The sequence below is a fragment of the Pongo abelii genome, chromosome 17, assembly GCF_028885655.2.
Source record: "Pongo abelii isolate AG06213 chromosome 17, NHGRI_mPonAbe1-v2.0_pri, whole genome shotgun sequence".
NCBI classification, from domain to species: Eukaryota; Metazoa; Chordata; class Mammalia; order Primates; family Hominidae; genus Pongo; species Pongo abelii.
In genome coordinates, this window is record NC_072002.2 from 26667945 (window position 1) to 26692912 (window position 24968).

The 24968-nt window shown below is 43.5% G+C and overlaps 1 protein-coding gene across 10 annotated transcripts in view; it reads right to left on the minus strand.

The window, feature by feature from the left end:
• Positions 1 to 24968, minus strand: part of PTPRM (protein tyrosine phosphatase receptor type M) — an 844030-nt gene that overhangs the window by 43572 nt on the left and 775490 nt on the right. For all 10 annotated transcript variants that reach the window (XM_009252252.4, XM_054537539.2, XM_054537541.2 and 7 more), the window contains 1 exon segment: positions 20061 to 20158. In XM_009252252.4, the coding sequence (XP_009250527.2) occupies positions 20061 to 20158 (98 nt within the window).

Below are 24968 nucleotides of genomic sequence, written 5' to 3' on the forward strand. Positions count from 1 at the left end.
ACAAATGTGTAAACAACAAACTCAACTCAAGGCAGAATGAGGGGCAAGTTGACTGGTCAAGAGCACATTCCCTAGAGCCACACTGTCTGAGTTCAAAGCCAGGTCCCATTTATTAGCTGTGTGACCTTGGCTCCATTTTCCCATCTGTAAAATGGGATAAGAGAGTTGTTATGAATATTAACTCAATTCTTTTCCTTGTAAGCACCTAGAACATGCTCAGCACAAGTAAATGTTCATTAAGATTTTAAAAATGAAAACTGCTATTGGCAGTCAGAAGTATGCTAATTCCAAAGAAAGGTATGCAAAGCTTCATAAGGGAAACTACCTTACAAATGAGACAGAAATACGGAGTGCTGTTTCTATGGGTGGATATGGAGGAGACGGATATTCTAGACTTGGGGAGTTGGCAGAGGGAAGCTGGAGTGGTCTTGAGGCTCTGGCAGGTGGGGGCTGGGAGGGTGCAATCCTCCGACAGCAGCAGGAAGCAGTCACTATTTTGTGACCATCAGCTGCTTCTGAGGCCCTTCTCACTGCACTTTGATGCTACACTTTGAAATAAAGGGAATTGTATTGGGAAGGAAAGTTTGTATTCAACAGGAGCGGGAGGACACAGGAATGGGTTTTCTGTAGGAGCAGTGTTTTTAAAGGGTACCTAGTTCCTTTGTGTAGGTGTATGTAATCACTGCCACCACAGTGGGGCTCTCTGCAGCTGAGCCAGCTGCCACCTGCTGGGATGGGCTGCTAAGTGCAAGGTGCGAACTAACTGCGACAAGGGACCTGTGCGTAGGTCGGATGTGGCAGAGCTGGGAGCAGTTGGGGCTGGGGATCGCCCAGGACGATGTGTCAGGCAACCCCATCACCAGCGGCTTGCTTGGATCCTTCATACTGCCTGAGAAGAGGGCAGCAGCTTCAGGACTGGGGTGGCAGGATAACAGGCACACGTCAGGGTTCCTAGAGCTGGTGAGCTCAGGCACTGGGTCTCCTGTGTCTCCCAAGTTGCCAAGATGGGACCTCTTTGACTTAGTCAAGACCTGGGAAAGTTCTTGAAACACACACACATGCAATATTATTTTCTTCTAGATAGAAGGATAACATTTTATTTTTAAGAACCTCGGATGAAGTTTTTATAGCCTCTCTTAAAAATGAACATTTAATGATGACACAGTGTGCTATAACAGAAAGAAGCCTGGCAGACAGGCAGGAGGGCTTGGGACTAATCCCAGCTGTGTTCCAATCTAGCTCTGTGATCCTGTGCAAGTCACTGAACCGTTCTGGTACTCAGTTTCCTTGCTGGCAAAAGAGGATACAAGATTATTAAAGGTATTCTGAGTCCTATAGTTATCTGATTATGTGATTCTAGAATGTGATTCTTTGGAAGCCTTAGGAGTCAGCAGCATGGGTTCCAGAGTTCAAATCCTGGGTCCAACATTAACTAGCTGTATGAGGTTGGACCAATTTATTAATGTCTTTAAGTTTGTTTATTATCTGGAGAATAGGATAACAATCATGTCTACTTCTTAATCACTCTGATGATCTAAAGACTCATCACATTGACTTACCCATAAGACATGTCCAGTAACTGCTAGTGGTGGTCACCATTACCCCAGCACTTCCGCTATCGAGAAGGGAACAGCACTCAGTATAGAGCTCCAGGTGCTCCATTTATTGTAACACACAATGCTTTATGGTCTGTATCAGTATTAGAAAGACAACAAGCTTTAATTTCAGAGGCATTAATCAGGGCTAAATGCCTCTGAGATAGTCTGAAGTGCATACCTGTCCCAGTTCATCTCTTTGAGGAAATCAAGGGCTCTAGGGGGGAAGGAAGGAAGAAAGGAAGAGGAATTTACAAAAGACACAGGTCAATCTGAGTCTCAACACCCTTACCCTCTTCCTTAGGTTATCACAAGGAGCTGCTAAACAGATCAAAAGGCATTGAAGGATGGAGTGACATGACATATGATCTGCCCAATCCTTGACTGCACATCACATAAGCAGTCCTAAGGATGTGAAGTATATGATGCCACCAGTTGAATGGACTGAAGCTCCTACACATACACTGTTGGTTTCAGATTCTCTACTCTACAACATCAGAAAAGAATCTATTTTTGGTTAGATAACAAATGTACTATGTTACTCTAGAATAAAGACATCTGTTTACTTACAATTTTAAGTGATAAGAGTTATGCTTCTATTTTATAGTAGACAATCTAAAGCTAAAAGATGTAAATCCAAACAGTGTCGGGTGTTGAAACATCTACTCCCAGCTTCCTTTCACATCTCCTTCTGCAGGCAGTGTTCCCCACTGTTCATCCCTGGTCTCCTGCAGTGCGTCTGTTTCAGACTGTGCTTCTTTATACAAAGTCCTAGAAAGTAACCCAGTGCAATAACAGGGGGCTAACTCACCCCTGCTTCCTCAGCTAGTATTGGCCAAGGTGACCAGTCCACTTTTGGAACTCAGCAGCACCCCCACAATTTTCAAATAGTGTTACCCAAATGCACGTTCCTTGTCCTGAGCTCTACAAACCTGTAATTCAGGCACAGGGAAGCAACTGACACACTATCTTCTTGTCGGGTATGAAGGGGTTTTTTTGCATGGATTTCACGGCAGAGGTGTGTCTAGACCTGTTCCACTTTCTCACTGCTAGAAACCTGGTCCCAGAGACAGGGAGTGGTAGCTTATGCATAAGTTGCTGTCTTTCTCTGGTCTTAGACATGTGGCAGGCACTTTCAGTGAGAAAATTCTGAGGCAGTGAATTCCGGTTGTCTGTAGCCTACTGAATTACATTCCCCTTATTTATTTCCTTAGTTCATGAAACTAAAGTAGAGATACTGATGTCTTTGCCACTTTGTTAGTCTGAACGCAGTTGTGTAAAGGCTCTATCTAAAACCAGTTACTGGATTTTTCTGTTTCTTTGGTCCTATCCTCCTGGGAGAGGCCCCAGTGCTTACTCATGTGTTTATGTGGCCAGACAACCCTAAGCCTTCAGGGAAAGTCACAGGAAGGGCTCAGGGAGTAGATTTGGAAAGTAGAGAAAGGAGAAAAGAATTCTGCCTTCAAGAAAGGACCTCATTTACTGCTTTTCAGCAAATTGTTCAAGAATAGGATATACCTGCTGTGCGCAAAATGGGAGAAAAACTGACTTTCAAGGGCTCATGTGAGCAGAACAAGGAAGGAAGGCTATCGCAGCTCTGAGACTGTCCCATATTGCGTCCAATGATGGTGCCAGGAAACTCCAGCTGTGCACACCCGAGCAGGTAGGAGTGTGCTGGAGCCACACTGTAAAAGCGCTCAGGCTGTGATGCATCGGTCCCAGGTGCACTTGTCCATCTGCTACACATGCAGGCTCCCCGCCCTCTGAAGCGCTTTTTAGATACAAAGGCAGGTGACCACCTGTATGTACCCCAAAGACTGTGGCAGACAAAGTTAGAGGTGACAGAGTGACACAACAGAGGCCCCAAGCCCAGGCCAGTAAAATGGCAAAGAGACAAGAAGTCCAGGCACAGATGTAAGTGAGGATTTTCCAGGGTCGGCCAATTATGGCCAAGCAGCAAGAGTGTCCACTGAAGGCTAGCGACAGGGCTCTGCAAGGGTCACCATGGAGGCAGGCGCCCAGGCACAGGCGTCTCCATAGGCTCAGCTAGAGAATGTTAAAGAGCTGATCTGCACGCAGCTCGCAGTTACCTGGAGGAGCCGGGACAGCGTGCTCAGAGCAGCACTTGTTATTCAGACCTGCAAATTTGCTTTGATCCTGTAATATCCTGCCACTGTGGCAGCATGAGAGATGGCTGACACAAAAGTGTCAGATGACTTATAGCACATAAAGAATTGTCTCTGAAGCCTGATTTGTATTTCATCGATATTTGGGTAAAAATGACTTTTGCTTTGTTTTTTTAAAGGGACATAATGGATTAGGCTGAATTACGAAGTATTTAATACAAAAGGATTAATTGGGTAGGCTAAATGTAGATACATTTCTGTCATTTCAAACAGGTGTAGTGACCTTCACTCACATCCTAAGTGAATATATTATACATACTTGTATGGCTTCAGATTCAAGTCTCTTCTTCCAATGTAGAAGAAATCAAGAGAAGGAGGGCAGCACACAGAAATTCCCCTTGTATGCACTCAGTTATTTTGCAGCAGCTTATATGTTCCTCTGTAATTATTCTTCCACCTCTCCCGAAACAGTCACTCATACTTTCTCTGTGAATTGCCTTTCGGGATTCTGCTCACAGAAGCCTATGGTCTGGCAGGGAGGGCAACATGGCAGCTGAAGGTGTTTTGTTCCTTCTTGTGTACAACCTTATGTAATACCTCTATAATTGGGTTGTACATGTCTTGAAGGATCCTCTTTTATTCTCCTGCTTTTGCCTAAAGTAGGCTGAGAGGTCGCCTGACGCCTGCACAGTCACTAGCTGCACACATACCAGGGAGCAGAACCAGCAAGAGAGATGAACAGACTCCAAGGGGTTAAGGTTTCTAATGCCAGCAACAGCAGAGACACAGGAGGCGTGAGAAACAGATAGGAAGATGATCCTGTCTTCCCCACAGGAAATTCATTCATTCATGGTGACAACTCACCAGAATTCAGAACAAGAGGGACCATGGTCCGCACTCGGAACAAACAGTGGCTTGCTGCTCCCAACAGAGCAAAGAACATTTCTAAAACAGAGATAGGGATGTGTGTGTGTGCGTGTCCATGTGTATGCATGTGTGTGCGTGTCCATGTGTATGCATGTGTGTGTGCGTGTCCATGTGTATGCATGTGTGTGCGTGTCCATGTGTATGCATGTGTGTGTGTCCATGTGTATGCATGTGTGTGTGTCCATGTGTATGCATGTGTGTGTGCGTGTCCATGTGTATGCGTGTGTGCGTGTCCATGTGTATGTGTGTGTGTGTGTCCATGTGTATGCATGTGTGTGTGCGTGTCCATGTGTATGCATGTGTGTGCGTGTCCATGTGTATGCATGTGTGTGTGTCCATGTGTATGCATGTGTGTGTGCGTGTCCGTGTATGCATGTGTGTGTGCGTGTCCATGTGTATGCATGTGTGTGCGTGTCCATGTGTATGCATGTGTGTGCGTGTCCATGTGTATGCATGTGTGTGTGTCCATGTGTATGCATGTGTGTGCGTGTCCATGTGTATGCATGTGTGTGCGTGTCCATGTGTATGCATGTGTGTGTGCGTGTCCATGTGTATGCATGTGTGTGCGTGCGTGTCCATGTGTATGCATGTGTGTGTGCGTGTCCATGTGTATGCATGTGTGTGCGTGTCCATGTGTATGCATGTGTGTGTGTCCATGTGTATGCATGTGTGCGTGTCCATGTGTATGCATGTGTGTGCGTGTCCATGTGTATGCATGTGTGTGCGTGTCCATGTGTATGCATGTGTGTGTGTCCATGTGTATGCATGTGTGTGCGTGTCCATGTGTATGCATGTGTGTGTGTCCATGTGTATGCATGTGTGCGTGTCCATGTGTATGCATGTGTGTGCGTGTCCATGTGTATGCATGTGTGTGCGTGTCCATGTGTATGCATGTGTGTGTGTCCATGTGTATGCATGTGTGTGCGTGTCCATGTGTATGCATGTGTGTGTGCGTGTCTATGTGTATGCATGTGTGTGTGCGTGTCCATGTGTATGCATGTGTGTGCGTGTCCATGTGTATGCATGTGTGTGCGTGTCCATGTGTATGCATGTGTGTGTGTGTCATGTGCATACATGTGGGAAGAACCTCTGATCAGATATGGGGAATGTGAAAATCGTAAAAGAGATCTAGTCTGGTTACTCATGCAGGCAAATGTGTGTGTGTGGGGGGAATAGTTAGCCTTAAACAAAAATGTGTGTGTGTAAATATGTTGTGTATGTATTTATTTGCAGGAATACTATCAGAATAAAGTTTACAGAGGTTGGGGTTGGCATATGATATGAAGTTTTATATAAGAAACCTCATTACTCTAAGTTATAAAATGCAGAACTTAGTATTTAAAATACTGAATAAGCCTTCAATAAGATTGGAGAAAAAAGCTATACGGTTTTCTCCTTGCTTTAGTCTGAGAGTATGTGTTTTCTTTTAGTCTCATATTTTTCAAAATCATTACCCAATTTGTAGTCAATTAAGTGTTTCCTGGTTAAATGAAGTTGTTTTATAATTGTATATGTTTTTGCATCTCCTTTATACCACAGTTTACCTTTAATTAAATGGATTTGCTGTCCAAATGGAATTGACGGATGTGAAACGATGATTCTCTATTGATTAAACGCTTTGAGAAAAATAGCCATTTTGGTGCCTAAGGAGACCTTCCAGAGGTAACAGTCACACTTGCAATTATACAGAACACAACGGGGCGTGTGTAGATATCTTCATTAAACGATCGTGAGAGTCCTCCAAAGAAACCACATTCTCTCCAAGGACACCCTCCCTACTGCAGGCAGCAACCCGCTGCGGCCCTGCTGATCCCTGGGTAAAGACACGGAAATGTGCTCACCAGGTGCAACTGATTGTGGCAGGTGATAAATCGGGGGGATCGCTATAAGTAATTTTGAGAACTTCTGAAAAGAATATATTTCTTCAAAAATCTTAGTTTACTGTAGTCAGATGAGATTATTTTCAAAAGAAGGTCTATAAATTAGAGAACAGACTGAATATCTTTTATGGTCTGCATAAATTAAAATACAGATGGATCACCAACAGAATTTGTCTCACTGGTACCTAATCACATGGCAACATTCCGTTCCGGATCCTCTATACAATTCATGTGAAAACAGTGCAGAGGACATGGGAGTGGAGGGCTTTCTCCTAAGGGAGTGACAGTCCTCATGTTTTTGTCCTGAATCATTCCCCTTTAACAATCCACACTCAATCGTTTTCTGCTGTTGGTGGTATTCAGAGTGTACAGGAAGCATCAAGGGCTCTGGAAGCATGTGGATTAAACCGGATCTGGACTGCAGATGCTTTTGTTATGCAAATGGATCCCTTCACCAAAACGTAAACAGCAAACAGGAAAATATCCTTCATATAAACATGGAATTTTAGAGTTCATATGGATAATTCCCTTCCTTCCAAGGTTGCAAAAAGTAAGGCGTGGGGTAAGAATGGGTTGGTTTTCAGTTCACCTAGAAACGCTCACAACACCCTATTCTCCTTGGAGTCACATTCCCCTGCCGCTAGTACCTGGAGGATTTGGGCTATTGGCTGTCCTGGGATTCCACCTACCTGCATCCTGTAGCCGCCAACTGGAGTCTTACTTATATCTGCCCATCCTTACCTTCTCCCCAGAGAAGAGGTCACTCCCATTCCAGGCGAACGCCTTTACCTGTGTCCTTGATGCATCCCTAAAATAGCTACTTCCCTTTTCCTCCAGCTTCTCAGCCCATGGCCTTGCTCCTTACTACACTGGGAAAACCACTGTTACTAGGAGAGGGTGCCATCCTGAGTGTGTTTCTGTTTGGTTTAATTTATTTAAGTGTGTCCACGCCTGCCTCTGTTCTGCAGGCTCAGAGGAAAAGATGTCATCTCTTGTAAGGCTGAATGGAAGACCTGCGCTCAGGGTCCCTTCCCTCCTGGCTCCCTGGCAAAGACTCCGTCCACTTCCCAAGATGTCCAGTCTCTCCCTCTCTTCTGATTCTTTTCCTTAACACATAACTACTGTCAAGGGTCTTTCACCTTATAAATATCCTTTGATCGGAAATGCTCCTCTGTTTACAGCTGCACTCCTCTCTCTTCCCTGCAGTGCTAAGCTTCTGTCAAGTCTACACTCAGTCTATGCATCCTCATTTGCTACTCCTGCCTCAATGCTGGAGGCTGGCTTCAGTGCTTGCCATTTGTACTGAACGCATCATTTGGTCTGTCAACATCCATTTCATCCATTCATCCTTCCTAATGGATCCTTGACTTCCTTTTGGGGAATTACTTCTTCCCTATGGGGTGGCTTGTCAATTAGAGGCCCTGGACAGTGAGGGATGAGCACATGAACCAACCTTTGGTAGTCAGAGGTTCTATCCTTGTTATTAGAATCCTGAGCACAGTGACAAAGAGACAAGAGAGCTCACTGTCGTAGCATCAGCGCCTTGACTAGACTGTCTGGCTGTGAGACCCATCTGGCTCACTAGCCCTCTGGAGCTGTTACCTTCTCTCCTATCTTTTGCAAGCCTTACTCTTCACATCAACATTTTGAGCTTCTAATATTCTTTTCCCTTTTCCTGAAATTAGCCAGAGTTGATTTCTGTTGCATGTAATCAAAGAACTCTGATAGGCCATTACTCTGAAAACACTGAGGCAAAAGGTTACCAGTAACCTTTTCCTTGTTAAGTCAGATGGTGATTGTTCTGCCTTTGGATGACCCACTCTGTCTCTGCAGCATCTCCACTGTGGCCCTTTCCCCTTGTCACTTCCACACCCAAATCCTTTGAGGCACTCTGTCGTTCAAGAGCTGAAGCCCAATTCCTGATGTGGTATATCCATGACAAGGCCTCAGTTCTCCCTATAATCCCCATCCCTGATCTCCCCTGGTTCATACTGAATCCCTGCAGCTTCCCTCCAGGGTCCTGTGGTTGCCTCTGCCTGGAACACCTTCCCTCCCTCCTTTGCCAATTAATTTCCATTTGCTCTCCATTTGCCTCCTGTACTCAGCACCAGGCACCCCTTGCTCTGAGAAGCATTTATTGACAAATCCCTCCAACCTCCACTCAACTCCACGGCTAGATGAGGTGCCTCTTTCATGAACTTCCACAGCACGCTGTGAAACCTTTATCAAGGAATTTCATCCCTTTGCTTGATGCCCCCTCCCTGTGTACAGGGACACACTTAATTTGTCTTAGCATCCCTGGCTTTCTGTGACTGCACATTGAGTGGTGTGAACGCAGCATATGCTTGTGAACTGAAGGCATCCCCTTCTGTCTTGTCTGTGATTTTCCTCTGTCACTTTTCCCCTTTCTTTTCTTGTACCTTTAGTTTGAGATGGCAATTAACATCTTCTTTTCAGACTCCCAGTTACTCTTATGTCTACTCTATCACTAAAAACACACTCCCAACCATTATAATCACTGTCTAGACCCTGTTCCTTTCTAGGTGCTGCTTCATCTCTTTCCTGTGACTCCCTGCTCCAAGAACAAGCTACAGTTGCATCTTTGCTGCACACTTAGCCACTGTTCTACTGCTGCTGGATTCCTGGTTCTATCACCCCATGGGAACTTGGTACATACCAAAGACATCTCCAGTGCTAATGGGGGGCACTGTGGAACGGGGGACAGAGCATGGGCTTTGGAACTGGACAGACCAAAGTTTCAATTCTAGCTCTATGCCCTTGGCCAAATTATTTAACCACACCAAGCCTTACTTACTTAATTTGAAAATAGGAATCTTTAAATGTACTCAGAGGGTAGCTGTGATAAGAGCAATAGGGCTTGTGAAACATTTAGCAGGATACCTGACTCAGTACATTCTTTCCCTCTACCTTGCTCTCTGATTCCTGTTTACCTGGCCTTTCTGTAGCTCGTGTCCTGGTCGCTATCCCCTTCCTGTTGAAATGCTGTCTTCTCTTCGTTCTCATGATCCGGGTCTCTTTGTTCTCGCCCTATTCCTCTTGCTTTCCTTTTCCAGACTCCATCCAGCTGTTCTTCCCGACTGCCTCCAGAAACAGATATTCTCCAGTGTTCTGTTGTGAGTCCTCCTCTTTTCTCTCCCCACTTTCTCCACTTTCTCCCAAGAACTCTGTTCTGTTACAGTGGTTATCACTTTGCATTATACTTTTTTTTTCTTTAGACGGAATCTCACTCTGTCACCCAAGCTGGAGTGCAATGGTGCAATCTAGGCTCACTGCAACCTCCGCCTCCTGGGTGCAAGCGATTCTCCTGCCTCAGCCTCCCAAATAGCTGGGATTACGGGCACCCGCCACCACGCCCAGCTAATTTTGTGTGGTTTCAGTAGAGATGGGGTTTCACCATGTTGGCCAGGCTGGACTCAAACTCCTGACCTCAGGCAGTCCACCTGCCTCGGCCTCCCAAAGTGCTGGGATTACAGGCGTGAGCCACCGCGCCCAGCCGCATTATACTTTTTTTTTGTTTGCCTTTTTGTCCCGTAGTTTGTGCCATGTCTTTTCATCTTGATATCCCCAGTGCAGCCAAAGCCTAACACACAGTAGATGCTTGTGAATAAAGGGGGACGCTAACATTTCATAGTTTGTTTCTGTGTCTTCAGCTCACATCTCTCTCTTGAGCTTTCTGGAAAGCACCACATTATTGCTCATTCAGCTTCTTAAACTCAGCATGTCCAAGATGAAACACATTGCCTCTCCTTACACCTACTTTTATTTGGGGGTGTGGGGGTGGGCTGGAAAGAGATACCCATTCTTGGTTAATACCCTTTATAGCAACCCAAGTCACAGTGGTAGAAACCCTGGTTCATTCTCAAGTTCTCCTCCTTCCTTATCAGCACCACCTATCCACCATAACACCCAAACTGTATACTCCTCATAAATTCCCAACACCTCTGCCCAAACTCAAGCCCACATCATCTTTCACCTAGAGCCTTGCTCTAACCTCCTAAACGTGTCTCCATACTCTTCCATAGCCTTTCTCAGCCTTTCCTTAATGGTCACCAAGATTGTTTTTCAACACCAATTAGAACACATGATTCACCACCTCAATTAAAGTGAACAAACAAACACACACACTGCCCACTTTCTACCTCTCTTTCCTTCCTAAAAACACATTTCAAATCCTCATCAACAAGCCTGCAGTTAGCTTCCCGGCCTCAGAGTTCTTCCCTCAGCAGCTGCATCAGGCAGGCCACTAGCTCTTTCTCCATCTGGCCATTTCCTCCCCTTCCTGTGCTTTCTCTTCCTTATGCTGCTGAAGTGGTTACTGTCTCACTCCTGCCATTTAAAATGCTTCCTCAGCAAAGACATGGAATCAACCCAGGTGCCCATCAATGGTAGGCTGGATAAAGAAAATGTGGTTTATACACATTTTCTACATAGCCATAAAAAACGAAATTGGGCTGGGCGCGGTGGCTCACACCTGTAATCCCAGCACTTTGGGAAGCCAAGGCAGGTGGATCACAAGGTCAGGAGTTCAAGACCAGCCTGGCCAAGATGGTGAAACCCCATCTCTATTAAAAATACAAAAAATTAGCCAGGCGTAGTGGTGGGCACCTGTAATCCCAGCTACTTGGGAGGCTGAGGCAGAGAATTGCTTGAACCCAGGAGGCGGAGGTTGCAGTGAGCCAAGATCGCGCCACTGCACTCCAGCCTGGGTGACAGAGTGAGACTCCATCTCAAAAAACAAAACAAACCAAACAAAAAAAAAACAAAAAAACAAAAACAAACAAAAAAAAAAAAAGAAAAGAAAAGAAAAGAAAAAGAATGAAATCATGTCCTTTGGTGCAACATGGGTACAGCTGGAGGCCATTATCCTAAGTGAATTAAATCAGAAACAAAACCAAATATCCTATGTTCTCACTTGTAAGTGGGAGCTAAACATTGGGTATACACGGCACAAAGATGGGAATATAAAAGGGAGGAGAGAGAAAGGAGGGCAAGGGTTTAAAAACTACCTACTGGGGACTATGTTCACTGTTTGGTTGATGGGATCATTAGAAGCCCTAACCTCAGCACCACTAAATATACCCATTTAACAAACCTGCCCATGTGCCCCCTAAATCTAAAATAAAGACAAAATAAAATCCTTCCTCCTACTAAGGTCCAGCTCTTTACCCGTGCTCTGAGAAGACCTAGATCGCCACAGGCAGAATGAGTCCCTTCGTTGGTACTATCACATTCTGAACATGTATCACAGTTCATTGTCGATATACGGTTCTCAATGACCACAGGTGATATTCTTTGAGGACAAGTGAATAATAACTATCTTTGGATTATTAGTGTCATAGATACAGTAAGTACAGCACTAAATGTTGGGTTAAATTGTGCTGAGAAGGGATTAAAAAGCCTATCTTTGGGCTAATTTGTGAACATGACAAATCGAGCTCTTTGGTTGAACTTTTTACAGAGGGGAACTGAGGTTTTCAGGCAGAGAAAACCTCCAGGTTCACCAGGGCAGCCAGGGAACCATCTTTCCTGGAGGAGTTGGTGTTGAGTCTGTAGAAAGCCTTTCTCCTGCTGCTGATAGCTCAGTACTTGTGAGTGCCTCCTTTCTTGGCTGATGTGCTGGGGGTAGTGGTGTGAAGCCTGGCAGTGCCTGGATGGGAATCATCACAGGCTACACTGCCAATTTCCTCTTTGACTTCTAGTTTTGTGTTAAAGTTACAGCAATTCTAGTTTAGGAATTGCTGATATTTCCAGCAGAAACAGATAATTCATGACCTACAGAATTGAAGGAATTCAAGGCAAGGTGCAAACTCCACCATCTCTGACAACAGAGAGGCCGTTCCTGTGGCCAGATTTAGGGAAACAGTTCTTGACCAACTGCTTCTACTGGGCCTACCTGGAAGGACCCACAGCCTGGTGGCTGTGCACAGGAATGGCTGAGAAGGTGAGTCTGCAGAAGTGGAAAACAGGCATAACAGATGCTCAATTTATTCTGTAATCCTTACAGTAATCCCGTGACACAGGAGGGTGTGTATTAGTGCATCATTCCCTATGCTTAACAGATGAGGAATCTGGGGCTCAGAGATGTTGCAATGGGCATGGGAAGAGCCAAGGCCTTCTGATTCTCTGACTGACTTACTATAAATGAGGAAGGGCTAAAACTTATACTAAAGGACAGAATATGGCAAGTGACATACAGAGAGGATGCTGATGAGGGAGATCAAATAGCCAGTTGAATAATCAGGTTGGGTTTCCTTCTTAGAAAGGGTGGAATTTTCAATTAGTATTAAAAGAAGGGCCCTGCTTAAGCAGGCAGAGGGAGGAAGGCAAGGAGGTACTGTCCCTGCACTGTCCCAGACAAAAGCCATTAGTCACATGTGGCCATTTCAATTTAAATTAATACAAATGAAATAAACCTCAGAAGTCAATCTCTCAGTCACAATAACCACACTGAAAATACTCAGTAGACCCCTGCGACTAGAGGCTCTGCAGGGACTGTGTAGACCTAGAGCATTCCAAACTGGCAGGGGTTTTCCTGGAGAGCTCTACTGTGCATGGGCCAGACAGCACCAAAGGCACAAGGAATGCAGTGCTGGGCGTGTGTGGCAAATAGCAAATACTTTGTCTGCCTGGCACTTCAAACACTTGTAAGAGAATGCTGGGAAATAAGCTTGCCGTAGACTAGAGCCACACTGTGAAGGCACAGAATAGAGGGATCTTGAGGTTTGGGCTTTGTTCTGAATTCGACAGGAATCACTGAAGGATTCTGAACAGATGAGTGGTGTGTCAGGAGCTAATGTTTATAAAAATTAATGCAGCACTGACACATGGAATGGATACAAGACAGTGTTGTCTAAAAGACCACCAGGATGGCTGGACAGTAGAAAGGAGAGCTTTATGGGGGTTATCGGTTTGCAAGCTGGGAAGAGTCTCCAGCATGGACTGAAGGTGCTCTTTCTTCAGAAAGAAGGACAGGTTGGCTTTTATGCCTCACCAGGTCTGTATCACACAACAGAGTCATACATATCAGCAGGTTTGAGGGGAAGCTATACATATTTATAAGGGGAGCTGAGCACATGTGCAATAGGTAAACATACATGTACCATACGTCCCATGTTCACTTTGGGGTGGGGTTTTTACCATGAAAAGAAAATGACATTTGGCTCTTTACATCAAAAGGTCAGCTATGGGACACAAAGACAGTCTGTATGCAGCCTCTATGAGCTGCCGAAACGGGCTCGAGGTCTGCAAGCTGCTTATCAGGAAGGAGTGTTTTCAAGGCTGGTCCTCTGTCCAATCAGAGTTGCAGTGGTCTGGGTTGTGACTCAGAGCTATAGCTCCTATTGGTAGGGAGTTTGGCCATAGGAACTTAGAGGATTTGCCCTTACAGGCCCCGAACCTTCAACCTGTAGGTAACTCTGTTTCCTTAACCTTTCTGTCTTAGTTGATAATGGGGCATCCATTTTGGTCTTGGAGACCGCAACAGCACAAGGTGACCACTGTGGATGCTGGGGTGACCAATGTGAACACCAGGGTGACCAGTGTGGACGCTGCTACTGGGACTGATATGAAAGACTGTGAATTCCCAAGCTGCATTGGAGGCACCTTGAAAACAGGAGGCAGGTGTGCTGTTCACACGGTGTTTTTATGGCTTGACATTGGATTGGGCTGAGTACAAAATGAAGTTTGTTTTCAACCCTGAATGATAAGAAGAGGTATTGGGGACCAGGAGTCTGAAGATGAATGGACAAGCTTAGTTTCTGAGGTGCTTGGTTTGTGCCAGTTGTGGGACACAGAGGTAGAGATGGCCAATGAGCAGTTAAATGCCCAGGGGTAACGTGCAGGAGGGAGGTAAGGCTTATGTCAGCTTCATCCTATGATAGGTGAAAGGATGACAGTAGATCGAGATGAGGAGTGTTTGCTGAATGAGCATAAATTATTCAAAGGCTAAGACTGTAATTACACAGGTCACAAAAGATCAATCTTAAATACCAGTTTATGAAAAAGGATCTATGAAAGTAACAGTGAGCGCTCAAGACGGAAAACTGTCAGCAATGTCTATAAAAACAATTTCCCTCTTCCCTTTCTTATGAGTTTGATGTCTTGGAACAACTCAAGAGATTTTGTAGTAAAAATGATTACTAATATTTTCATTCTTGTAATTAACCAGTATTTCCACACTTTTTATAAAAGGGCAACCTTGCCTCTCTCTTGCTTCCTCGTTGATCCTGGGTCTGGTGGCTGTTGCAGAAAAGAAGATGTTTTTTCTTGGCTGTGAGAAGGGCACCTGGAATCTTAATATACCTTCCTTGTATGTGAATTAGAAAGTTGTTAGTTCTGACGTCTAGTGTTCATCCTAAACTTTTCCTTTCATGACTCTTTCAGTGACAAGTACTGTGAGAGGAATTTTAGGGCAGGCTCCTTGGGTGGAAAATATCCAAGAATCCATGTAGGTGGTTTCTTCCCATCCCCTACTGTGATAGAGGTCCATAGCTCTGGTCCCCACTTCTCTCAGCTCCAAAACATTTTATCTTCTGTTATTAGAACTATTCAGAGTGACTCAACAATAATTTTCCTAAATGACTGTGAGACCTCATTTGGATTTTTAATAAACAGTCACATTCTAATGAGGTCTTCATAAAACTGACTAAATATGTTTAGAAATAATTAGCTTAAATTACCGGTTCAAAAGTCTCCTTTGGGAGTCCGCAGATTTGGTTATAAGACTTCTGGCAGATGGAATAGCTCAACACCACAACAGAGTTTTTGAATCTCCACACAAACGGTGTAAATGGGAATGCCTGGGAAACAGGCAACTGGATTAAAAAACTAAATGTCCCTCAGGTGGGTTCATTAAAGAGGGAAAATAATCACAACACGTTCCAGCGCCATTTCAATGCCAGGTGTGCAGCCGGCGGCAGGTGCCAGGAAAACCGACAAGGGTCCCTTCCCAGAACACGTGGGCTAAAAGGGGAGGCATGGTGGTGACAAGGAAGTCTTAGATAATGACAGGTCCTGGCAGATGTACCGGGGACCCCGCTGGAGGGAAGTGCAGCATCTGTGTCTTCTGCACCAGGTGCTGTGACAGGAAAGGTCTCCTAGCGGCTCCAACACCAGCAATTAGGGCCGCCTAATGCAGAGCGCTTCAGGGCAAAATGGGGGGAAGCAGGTCCCCAGCTCTGCCTTAATGAATCGGCAGCAAGTCTGTGTAAACAAACACGCATCCGCCTAGCTCATGCTTAATGCATGAAGGACGCACTATGTATGGTACACATGTTAAGTAGGTAGCTATTGCCCTTAAAAACCATGTCATTTTGATTTCTTGGGTGGTTTGTTGTTGTTGTTTTTAAGCTAAAAATGGAGGAGCTATCTGTAAACAAATGTGCAGGATTAACAACGGGAAACCGCCTGGAACACGGAGAGTGCTTTTCCCATGAGGGAACATGACCTCTTGTCAAAACCCCCAAATCATGCCAGACATTTCAAGGACAGATGCCATAATTTCATTACTAAAGTCAGGCCCATCCAAGGGGCTGATGGCAACGAGGTGGGGCCTCTTCAGAGCTTACCCATGTCCCCACAAACCTGGTAAGGATTTGGAAGAATTTTTTTTTTTTTAATAACCTTACCAGACCTAAAATGGTTGAGTTACTTTAAATCTATGGACTTAGATTTATGGGTAAACCAGAAACCTAGTTACCACCACCCACTTCAGCCACACCTTATTGGAAACAAAATTTCCATGGTTATTTGTCAGAAGGAATAGTTGCTGTCATAAAAATCACCAGTGACTACCCTGGATGTGACGGGTCCAGGTGCCTGATGGAAGGAACAGTGACCACCACTGCATAGCATTTTCATTCCTTTTCTAAACCCAGGTCGCTCTGAATGGAACCTGGCTCCCTGCAAATGTGTCATGTCTCAGACACAGTGGGCTTTAGTGTGTAATTATTATTTTTTGCTGCAGTAATTTTACAGCACAATTTTCTTTTGACTTTTCAACCAAAGACTATGCTGTCCTCATCTTTCCTTAAAGTAAAAGGCTGTATCATACAAAATCAGCTTAACCTCTTAAGCCACTGAGTCCAGACACAGTGGTGTGCTTTGGAATTCCAATTAAGCAAAAAATACATGTGCCTTTATTTTTAAAAATCCAGCAATAGTTGTTATTTAGCAATTATCTACTTTTCAACATAATTTACTGAGGACTCTTCTTGTAAGCGAGCTCCAGTGCAAATACTGAACATGTGCATGGGTGCACAACTTTCTGGGAGTGCTGGGATTGTGAAAGGAAGGCACCTGAGAGTGGGCTCCAGGTACCTCTTTCTCCCCATCACATGTGGGTGGTCAGCAAGGATGTGTGAAGTAAATGAAGGAGTCAGATGGGAGTATACCTCTCAGGGGAAGAAACACAAGCACATGAAAGCAGATGAAATGTTTAGGCTACATGAGGTGGCTCTGGTGTGCTCCGTGACACTATGGCGAGGTACTCTCTTTATTCACCTTGCTGGGCATTTGCTCAGGGCCCTGGGCCTGGAGGGAGAGGCCGCTGAGCAAGGCCATCTCTTCCCTTCAAGGAACTTGCTTTCTAGTGGAGTTGGCCTTTTTTTTTCAATAGTCATTAATGTTTTCATAGCAAAAGTAGGTAGATTTGGTGTGCGGAACAAAAAGGGTCTTTTTCTTCAGTCTTAGGTTTGTTGGTGGAAACCTAAGGTTACACTAATAGCTGTATTATTGAGTCCTCGGAATGGGCAAGAACTTCTCTAACCTCCTGACATGCGGAAACTCATTGAATCTTTATGAGAACCCCATTAAGCAGGCTGTTATGGACTGAATATTTGTGTACCCCCAAAACTCAAATGGTGAAGCCCTAACCCCCAAGTGTGACTGTATTTGCAGATGGGCCTCCAAGGAGATAATGATGGTTAAATGAGGTCATTAAGGTGGGGCCCTCACCCAATAGGATTTGCGTCCTTGTAAGAAGAGACAACGGTTTCTATACTTTTAGTACATAAAATATTGCTCTGGAAGTGTTTAAACTTTGCATAATAGCCCCATAATACCTCCCCCCTTGTCTGGTCACTTATTATATCCTTTGTTATACAGAGAATTTTACATAAATCTTACTATCATACATTTTCCTATCCTATTCCTTAATATGTTGGGCTTTTGGTGTCTTACATCTGGCCTGTTTGGACCTACTGGTCTATTCATCTCTTCCTATCTAAGTGTGGCACCTATAATTTTACCTTTTCCTGTAGTCTTGTCTGGTTTTGATATTGAGGTTATACTAGCCTCTTAAAATGAAATGGGGGAACAAGCTTTCTTTTCTGTTCTCTTAGAATAATTTTTATAAAATGTATATAATTTATGTATTTTTATGTGTTTATAAAATGTTATATATTTTTAACATTTACAACATTTGAATTATCTGTTCCTTGAATATTTAGTACCTATAAATACACTGGTACATTTCCATGGGTCAATTTTTAACCAGAATTCGAGTTTAAGATAGTTATTATCTACTCTGAATTTCTGTTTCTTTTTGAGTCAGTTTTGGAAAGTCATATTTTTCTAGAAAATTACAGAATTCATCAAATATATTGTTATTCATATTATTCTATTGCAGTACAAAAAAAAATCTACTATTGGCTATATGCGGTTTTTTTCTATTTATTTCTGATCTGCTGCCAGAGGTCCATGTTATTAACCTTTTCACAAAACCAGCTTTTTATTTTGTTGAACTTTATTATTGCTTCTGTGCTGTTTAGTTAATAAATTTCTATTCATGTTTATTATTTCCTTTTTTCTTTCTTTGGTTTTGCTCTGTTCTTCCTCTGTCTTCTTGAATCAGATGCTTAGTTGATATTTCTTCTTTTCTAATAACAACATTTAAAAACATGTATTTCCTTCTCTGGTACCATGTTATTTGCATCTGACAACTTTAACACTATCATGATACTTTATGATTCACAGTTCTAATTATTTTCTGATTTTATTAGGTGTTTACTTTGACCCTGGAGTTGGCCGAAGTGCTTTACCCCCACAGATCCTACCTAAGCGAAAATGGTGTAACTTCCTTGTCAATTCCCTGGGTTGGCTGGTGCTCCTCTCCCTTCTCCCTCCTCCCTCTCCCTACCTCCACTTCCCCAGTTTGCCCTTTCTCTGAGGGTCTACTCTTTGTGGGTTTTGGTTCTGTGTGGCAGTCAACATCTAAATTCTTAGCATTGTACATGTCCACATTATTTCCCGCCCTCAGTGGGCTTTAAAACCCGGGATCCAAGATCACAAAGACTGACGCTGCCTACCCTCCCCCAACACTCACACAAAACCCCTGCCCAGCCTCCTAAGGGTGCATGCAAGGGCTACACTCCCGAGGATCTCTAGTCCTCACTTTATTTCTGGTCTGTAGTAGCTGTCTTTATTAAGGGCTAAGCTACACATTTAAAATACATATATTTGCATATGCATGTGATATACATATAAACATATTAAAATACATACGTATATTTTTATCTAGAATTTCTAGATGTCTGTAGGGGGATTTTCAGGTTAATGTGCCATTTTTGCTAGAATTTTATATATATATATCTCTCCTACTTACATTGTGTGTGTGTGTGTGTGTGTGTATATATATATATATATATATATCCTACTTACTGAATATTCTCATCATGAGAGAATTGTGATGTCTTTCTTCTTCCTGGTTTGTGCCTCCTGAAACCTGAGAATCTTAAGAGACAACCCCCTTATGGCTCCTGTCTCACTGCTTCAATTCTAGGATAACCTCTAGGCTGCCTTTGCTGAGGGCAAATCTCATGATGCCAACTTCTCTTCAGTTAGCACAACCATGGAATTCAACCTACTGTAAATAAGGCAACTTCACACTGTGTGTTTGCTCATTTTAAAATTTCACTTTGGAAATAATCCTATAGGATACTACTACTGAGATTACAACTATGTAAAAGTTTCCTGGTTAAATAAAAGCACTGCTCATAAACAGTTACTATGGAGAAGGTAGTACAAGACCTTCAGAAAGATGATGCTTTCCATTCCACAGGTTTGGAAACTGAGACACAGGAAAGGCCAATTTAAGCAAGAGAAGATGCTGGAATTCTAATCTAAGGATTGAATCTAGAGCTGCACACTGTTTTTAGAGCCAATTTTCTTGAGTTTGGGAATGTAGTCATGTCTAATGCAGCGCCCATTGAGTTTTGACACTCAACAATCAGCATTCATGCTTAGAGGTATTTTTGTGCTCTCAATATAGCCCGATAACAACTGCTTTTAAATCTTGAGTGCCTTTCCTGTCTGTTGCTATCGCAACAAATGAAAGAATTCAGGCTATGTTTACTGATAATTTATAAGCAAGTGCAGCAAGCAATAGGAGGAGCTGGAGTAGCTAATGTTTTTGGGAGTACACATAATAGTTCAAAAGCTTGCCTCATGCCTTACTTTCTGTTACCAACTAAGCAAGGAACAAAATGGCCATTTGCAGCAGATGGTCCACTCACCCTTCCCACTTCCACAAGATTGGTCACCATGATGATACTTGCAGTGTTTTCGTGCCACACCATCCTCCAGAAGTCATAGATGGTTTCCTGCATTGGCCCTGCAGCAAAACAGAACAGAAACTTTTTGTTTTTGTTGTAAGTTTCAACTGGAAAATTTCCGGGGCTTGCAAATACATCTATTAATACCCACATGCAGTTCCCTCACTTTTACAGATGGACACAGGTCTGTAGTGTCAATGCAAAAGGATACTCTTTCTAAAACTGCACCTATAGAAGTATCAAATTTGTCATTTGTCGCTGAATTTTCTCATGTCATCAAACATCTGCATTTGAGCTCTTTTTACCCTTCTTAAACTACTACCGTGAAAGAAAGTTATTTATCCATCATTTAGTTATTTATCTCCATAGTACTCAAGAGTGAAATTTTAAAAAATAGATAACATTACTCTTTCTGCTAACAATTGGCAGATATCCCATGGAAGTGGTATATAGAATGAAATGAGCCTCTATAGGAAAAATGGCCTCTTCTTGTTTCTAATATTTTTCTTATTCTGTGCTATCTGTCAAATTAATCCATTTTTTTTTTCCACTTGACTTTCTAAAGTAAGAGAGAGAAGTTAAGAGTTTTAAGCAGTTGCACTTCCTCTCACTGAACATAAGGATTCCTGGCAGAACACGAATAGCCATCTACTTCCTTAGCTCTTGGGATCTGAGCATTAAAAAGCTCTTTCCTACGGCTGGAAAAAAAATAAAAAAGGAAAAATATATATTACAAAAGGCCAGTGCTACAGAGAGAATCAGGTAAAGAAAGTTAGAATTTAAAATTTCTTTTAATCCACATTTAAAAAAACCCCAAACTCGACTTTGTGTCCATGCATACTTGAGGGTATAAATGTAAGAGTAGAAATCTTTATAAGACACATAGAAAGGCAAGGAAATGAGAGAAATGCAACTTCAAAGGCTTGGAGAGTCACACGATATATGTGAAATGATACAAATGTTCAGGCACGTCCAGGACCAGAACCCAATTGTACTAGGTATCTTGACATTTCAGATTGCCGGAGCTGGAGCTCAAATATTTGAATTTGAAATTTGCTTCTGCCTTTTAACTGGCTGTGTGATTTGGGGCAAGTTACTTAGCCTCTATGAGTTTCAATGTCTTCTTTCTTTATATACTGATCACAGTAACACCTCTCAAAGTTATTTTGAGGATTCTTGGAATTAATGTATACTCAGGCATTTTATAAACAACAAAGCAATAGAAAGAAAACAAGATGCATTTAAGGATGTTTATTAATAGCTGTCCTTTTGCTGCAGCCTGGACACTGAACAATAGCGACACACCCAAGGGGCCCCTCAGTCACTCCCCATCCCTCTTGACCAATTAGCAATCGGTTCTTGTGTAATTTTTCTTCTCCTTCCTCCCTGTCCACGCCTCCTTCCTTTCCCTCCACAACACAAATTCCTATCATTTCTCCCTTGCTGCTTCTGACTACACTGTTACCCTCCCCATAAAAGCTGACTTGCTCTCCTGATGTCTCTGCATCTAATCTCTTTGGGGAAGGGACCATGCATGCCACCTCCCACAGAGCTCCACCAGCCATTTTGGCCACGTCCCTTGGCATGTGCGTGCCATTCTCCTGATGTAGAGGCTGAAGATTTCAGTGACTTTAATCTAAGGTTACAGAGGGGACAAGTAAACATCGGATTCCATCAATCACTACAGTTCTGGCTTGCAGAGAGGTACATTCATTGTGTATTTAACAGCTTGTTACTTATTCACAAGGGGAAAAAAAAGCAGTGAGTCCTTCTTTGCGCAAACAGCCCAATGTGACCCCTGAATCAAAGGCGGGGGGGGGGGGCCTTCACTAGGTACAAAGGCCTGTGCCACCTACTCAGAAACTTCCAGAAATAGTTCTGATGACAATGACTCTAGTGGATGAATCAGAGGTCCCAGCATCATGGACAGCTTGTGCCTGCAGGAAGAGCAAAGCCACCTCCCTTGTCAGGGCCCAACAGGGGTCTTCTCAGAGACACTCTAGGCTAGGGGCCCCATTCTGCCTCCAGCATATTCCTCACTCACCCCTTCTTGCCAGCCAACATTCTGGGATTGCTCGGTGTTAAGACCCCTCCCAGAGGGGAACTCAGCCTTCTTCGTTTGCTGCTGTTTTCTTAGTGCCCTAGGAAATGCCTGGCACACAGCAGGAGCCCAGTGAATCAATGAATGGATGGTAAGTCTGTATGCATGCGTGTAAACCATATTATTATGACAGTGTTATGTTAAACCCATACTAGGTACTAAGTCAAATTAAGACATGATGTTTGTATGATTCCCTTTCTCAACTTACATTTCTAAGATTATCTGGAGAAGCTTGAAAACACAGCACCTTTCCTCCTTTTCAATTCATGGAAAGGTGCCATCTTCTGCAAGGATTTCTTCAGAAGGAGCATAATTATCACTCTGTCCTCACAGCACAGCCTTGGAGCTTTGGAATTAAAGCACTGCTCCCAAGCACTATACAGATCACTCCTCTCAGTTTCCCCACCCAAGGCTCTGCTTCCAGCTTAGCTCAGTCCATCACCCTAGGTAACCACAGTGCAATCCTAGCTTCCCAGTGACTGCTCTCTACGGGAGGCAATGGTTCTCAACTCTAGCTGCTTATTAAAATTACTGTGGAGATTTTTTAAAATTCTCATGTCCTAACCCAAGAGACTCTAACTGAACTGGGTTGGGGTGGGGGTTGGGTCTGGGTGTGTTTTCAGATCTCTCCTGATCTATAGCATCAAGGACATCGGCTTCGTCTTCCAATATAACCATCAGGTGCTCTCCTATGGAGTTGTAACCGTGAAACGCCAAAGATCTGTTTGTTCTCAATCTCCTGACTAGTCTAACCTTGCCTGCAAGCTCTGTGAACCATGGAATCCTGTTTTGCTCGGAGGTTGAAGGAACTCCATTCATAACGTGTCATCTAGGAACATGACCATGCCACCTCACCTCTGCAGCTGGGCATCAGTTAAGACGGCCTGGGTTTTTACATGTTTACATAATTAAATTCGCATTGTCTTTAAAATAAAGGGTGTTTATAAGCACTAGCAGCTCACTTGGCTGATAATATACACTTAGTTTTTGTGATTTTCTTATCCATTACCCTACGCTAAAAAAAGATTAGGATACAAAAATAAACTAGGTGAAATTCTTTTCAATGCTAAAATCAGATACGTGGATCCAGAAGTACAAAAAGAATTCGGTGTTAAAATCTAAAAATGAAATTGAACACAAAGATTATTCTAAATAGATCCCAGAAAGAAAAAAAAAAGTGCAGGCAGAGCCATCTCCCTGCAGTGGAGCTGGCCTCGCTTTCTCCTGTCTCCGCTCTCCTGCAGGTGCGGGGTGCTGTGCAGCCAACACTTGGCGGCCGTTCCTTCTGCCACATGCGTGGCTCCTCCCTGGCCTGGCCACTGTGGTGGCTCAACAGTCAAATTGCTCAGGGGTGGGCACTGGTGATCCGTGGCTGATGCTTCCAGACATTTTTCCAAATGTTCATTCAAATCCTGTTTTTTTGTGGGGTTTTTTTTTGAGGGTAGAAAATAGGGAAGGTGCCCAAATAAGGCTTTTAATGCAGAATGTATCAATCCTGTTTTTCTTTTCTCTTCCACATATTTCAAATCATTTCCCAAGATCTCAATAAAGTATTACTCAGCTACCTGTCTCCTGGCAAAATCAGAATGTACCCTCCAGGCCAGGGGAGGGGTGGACTTTACTGTCACCAAGAGCTACTCCATTTGGATTCGGCAGCTCCTGGCGGGGTCTGAGTGACCATGACCATCATGAGCCAACATCACAAGTCCAAAGATGTGAGCCTGGTACACAGGGAGGCTCCTCTTAGCACCTATGCCCTTGAAGGACCTAAAGACAGGGGGAGCAGCATGGGAGGTCAGTAAGCCTTTGCCTTTGACCTCTGACTCCCAAGATCACTGTGGATTGCTCACAGAGTGGACAAACAGACTCCCAAGATTTTTCAGAGCAAGGAGCTCTGAAAAGTCTCCCTCTCTCAAGGTGTGAACAGGTGTGTTTGCAAGACAGGGCATTTGATTTCCGCAGTTTCTGGCTGCGGGGGAGCCACTGCAATTGCTGTGGTGGTGCATTTACAGATGTTTGCACAATAGGCAACACGGTTAATCTCAGCAGTTGTCCCCCTGTGGGAAATTTGAAAGGTAACATCTAGAAATTTCAATAATATCAGGCCAGTAATACATTCCATCTCCTCCAGCTGGCAGGCACACAGAGACCTCTACTGAGAAGGAAAGGTGCAGGGGGCCATTCCTGCCACCACCAAGCCCCAAAGGGAAAAAAAGGGGGGCGGAAAGTTTTTTTTTTCAATAAAAAACATTAACCATTAACAAGCAATGAAAAGCATAAGTGAAAGACATTCAAGGATGGGCTTCATTGTATAAGATGAGTTCTCTAGTTCATGGGAAGTGAGAGATATCAAAAATCATCGTTTCAACAATGTATAATATTCAGGTGATGGGTGCCCTAGAAGCCCACACTTCACCGCTAAGCAATATATCCACGTAACACAACTGCACTTGTACCCCTACATCTATAAAAATGATCATTTTCAAACCTTGATGACTTGTACCCCTGCTTTTCACATTTGAATTTCTATACACTATGTTTTCTACATTAACTAGAGCTGCTGAGAAGTCAAGGTCCCTTAAGCTCACAGTGGCATTTTCGAGTTTTTTGAAGTAAAGAAAGATAATGTAAGTACAAATTGGCATTCCATCATAAACAGAATAATACCTAATGTCCCTTAAACACTTACTATTTCCCAGGTCTTGTTTGAAGTAGTTTACACGTACTATTGCATTAAATTTAGAAAACACCATCCTATGAAATAGGTC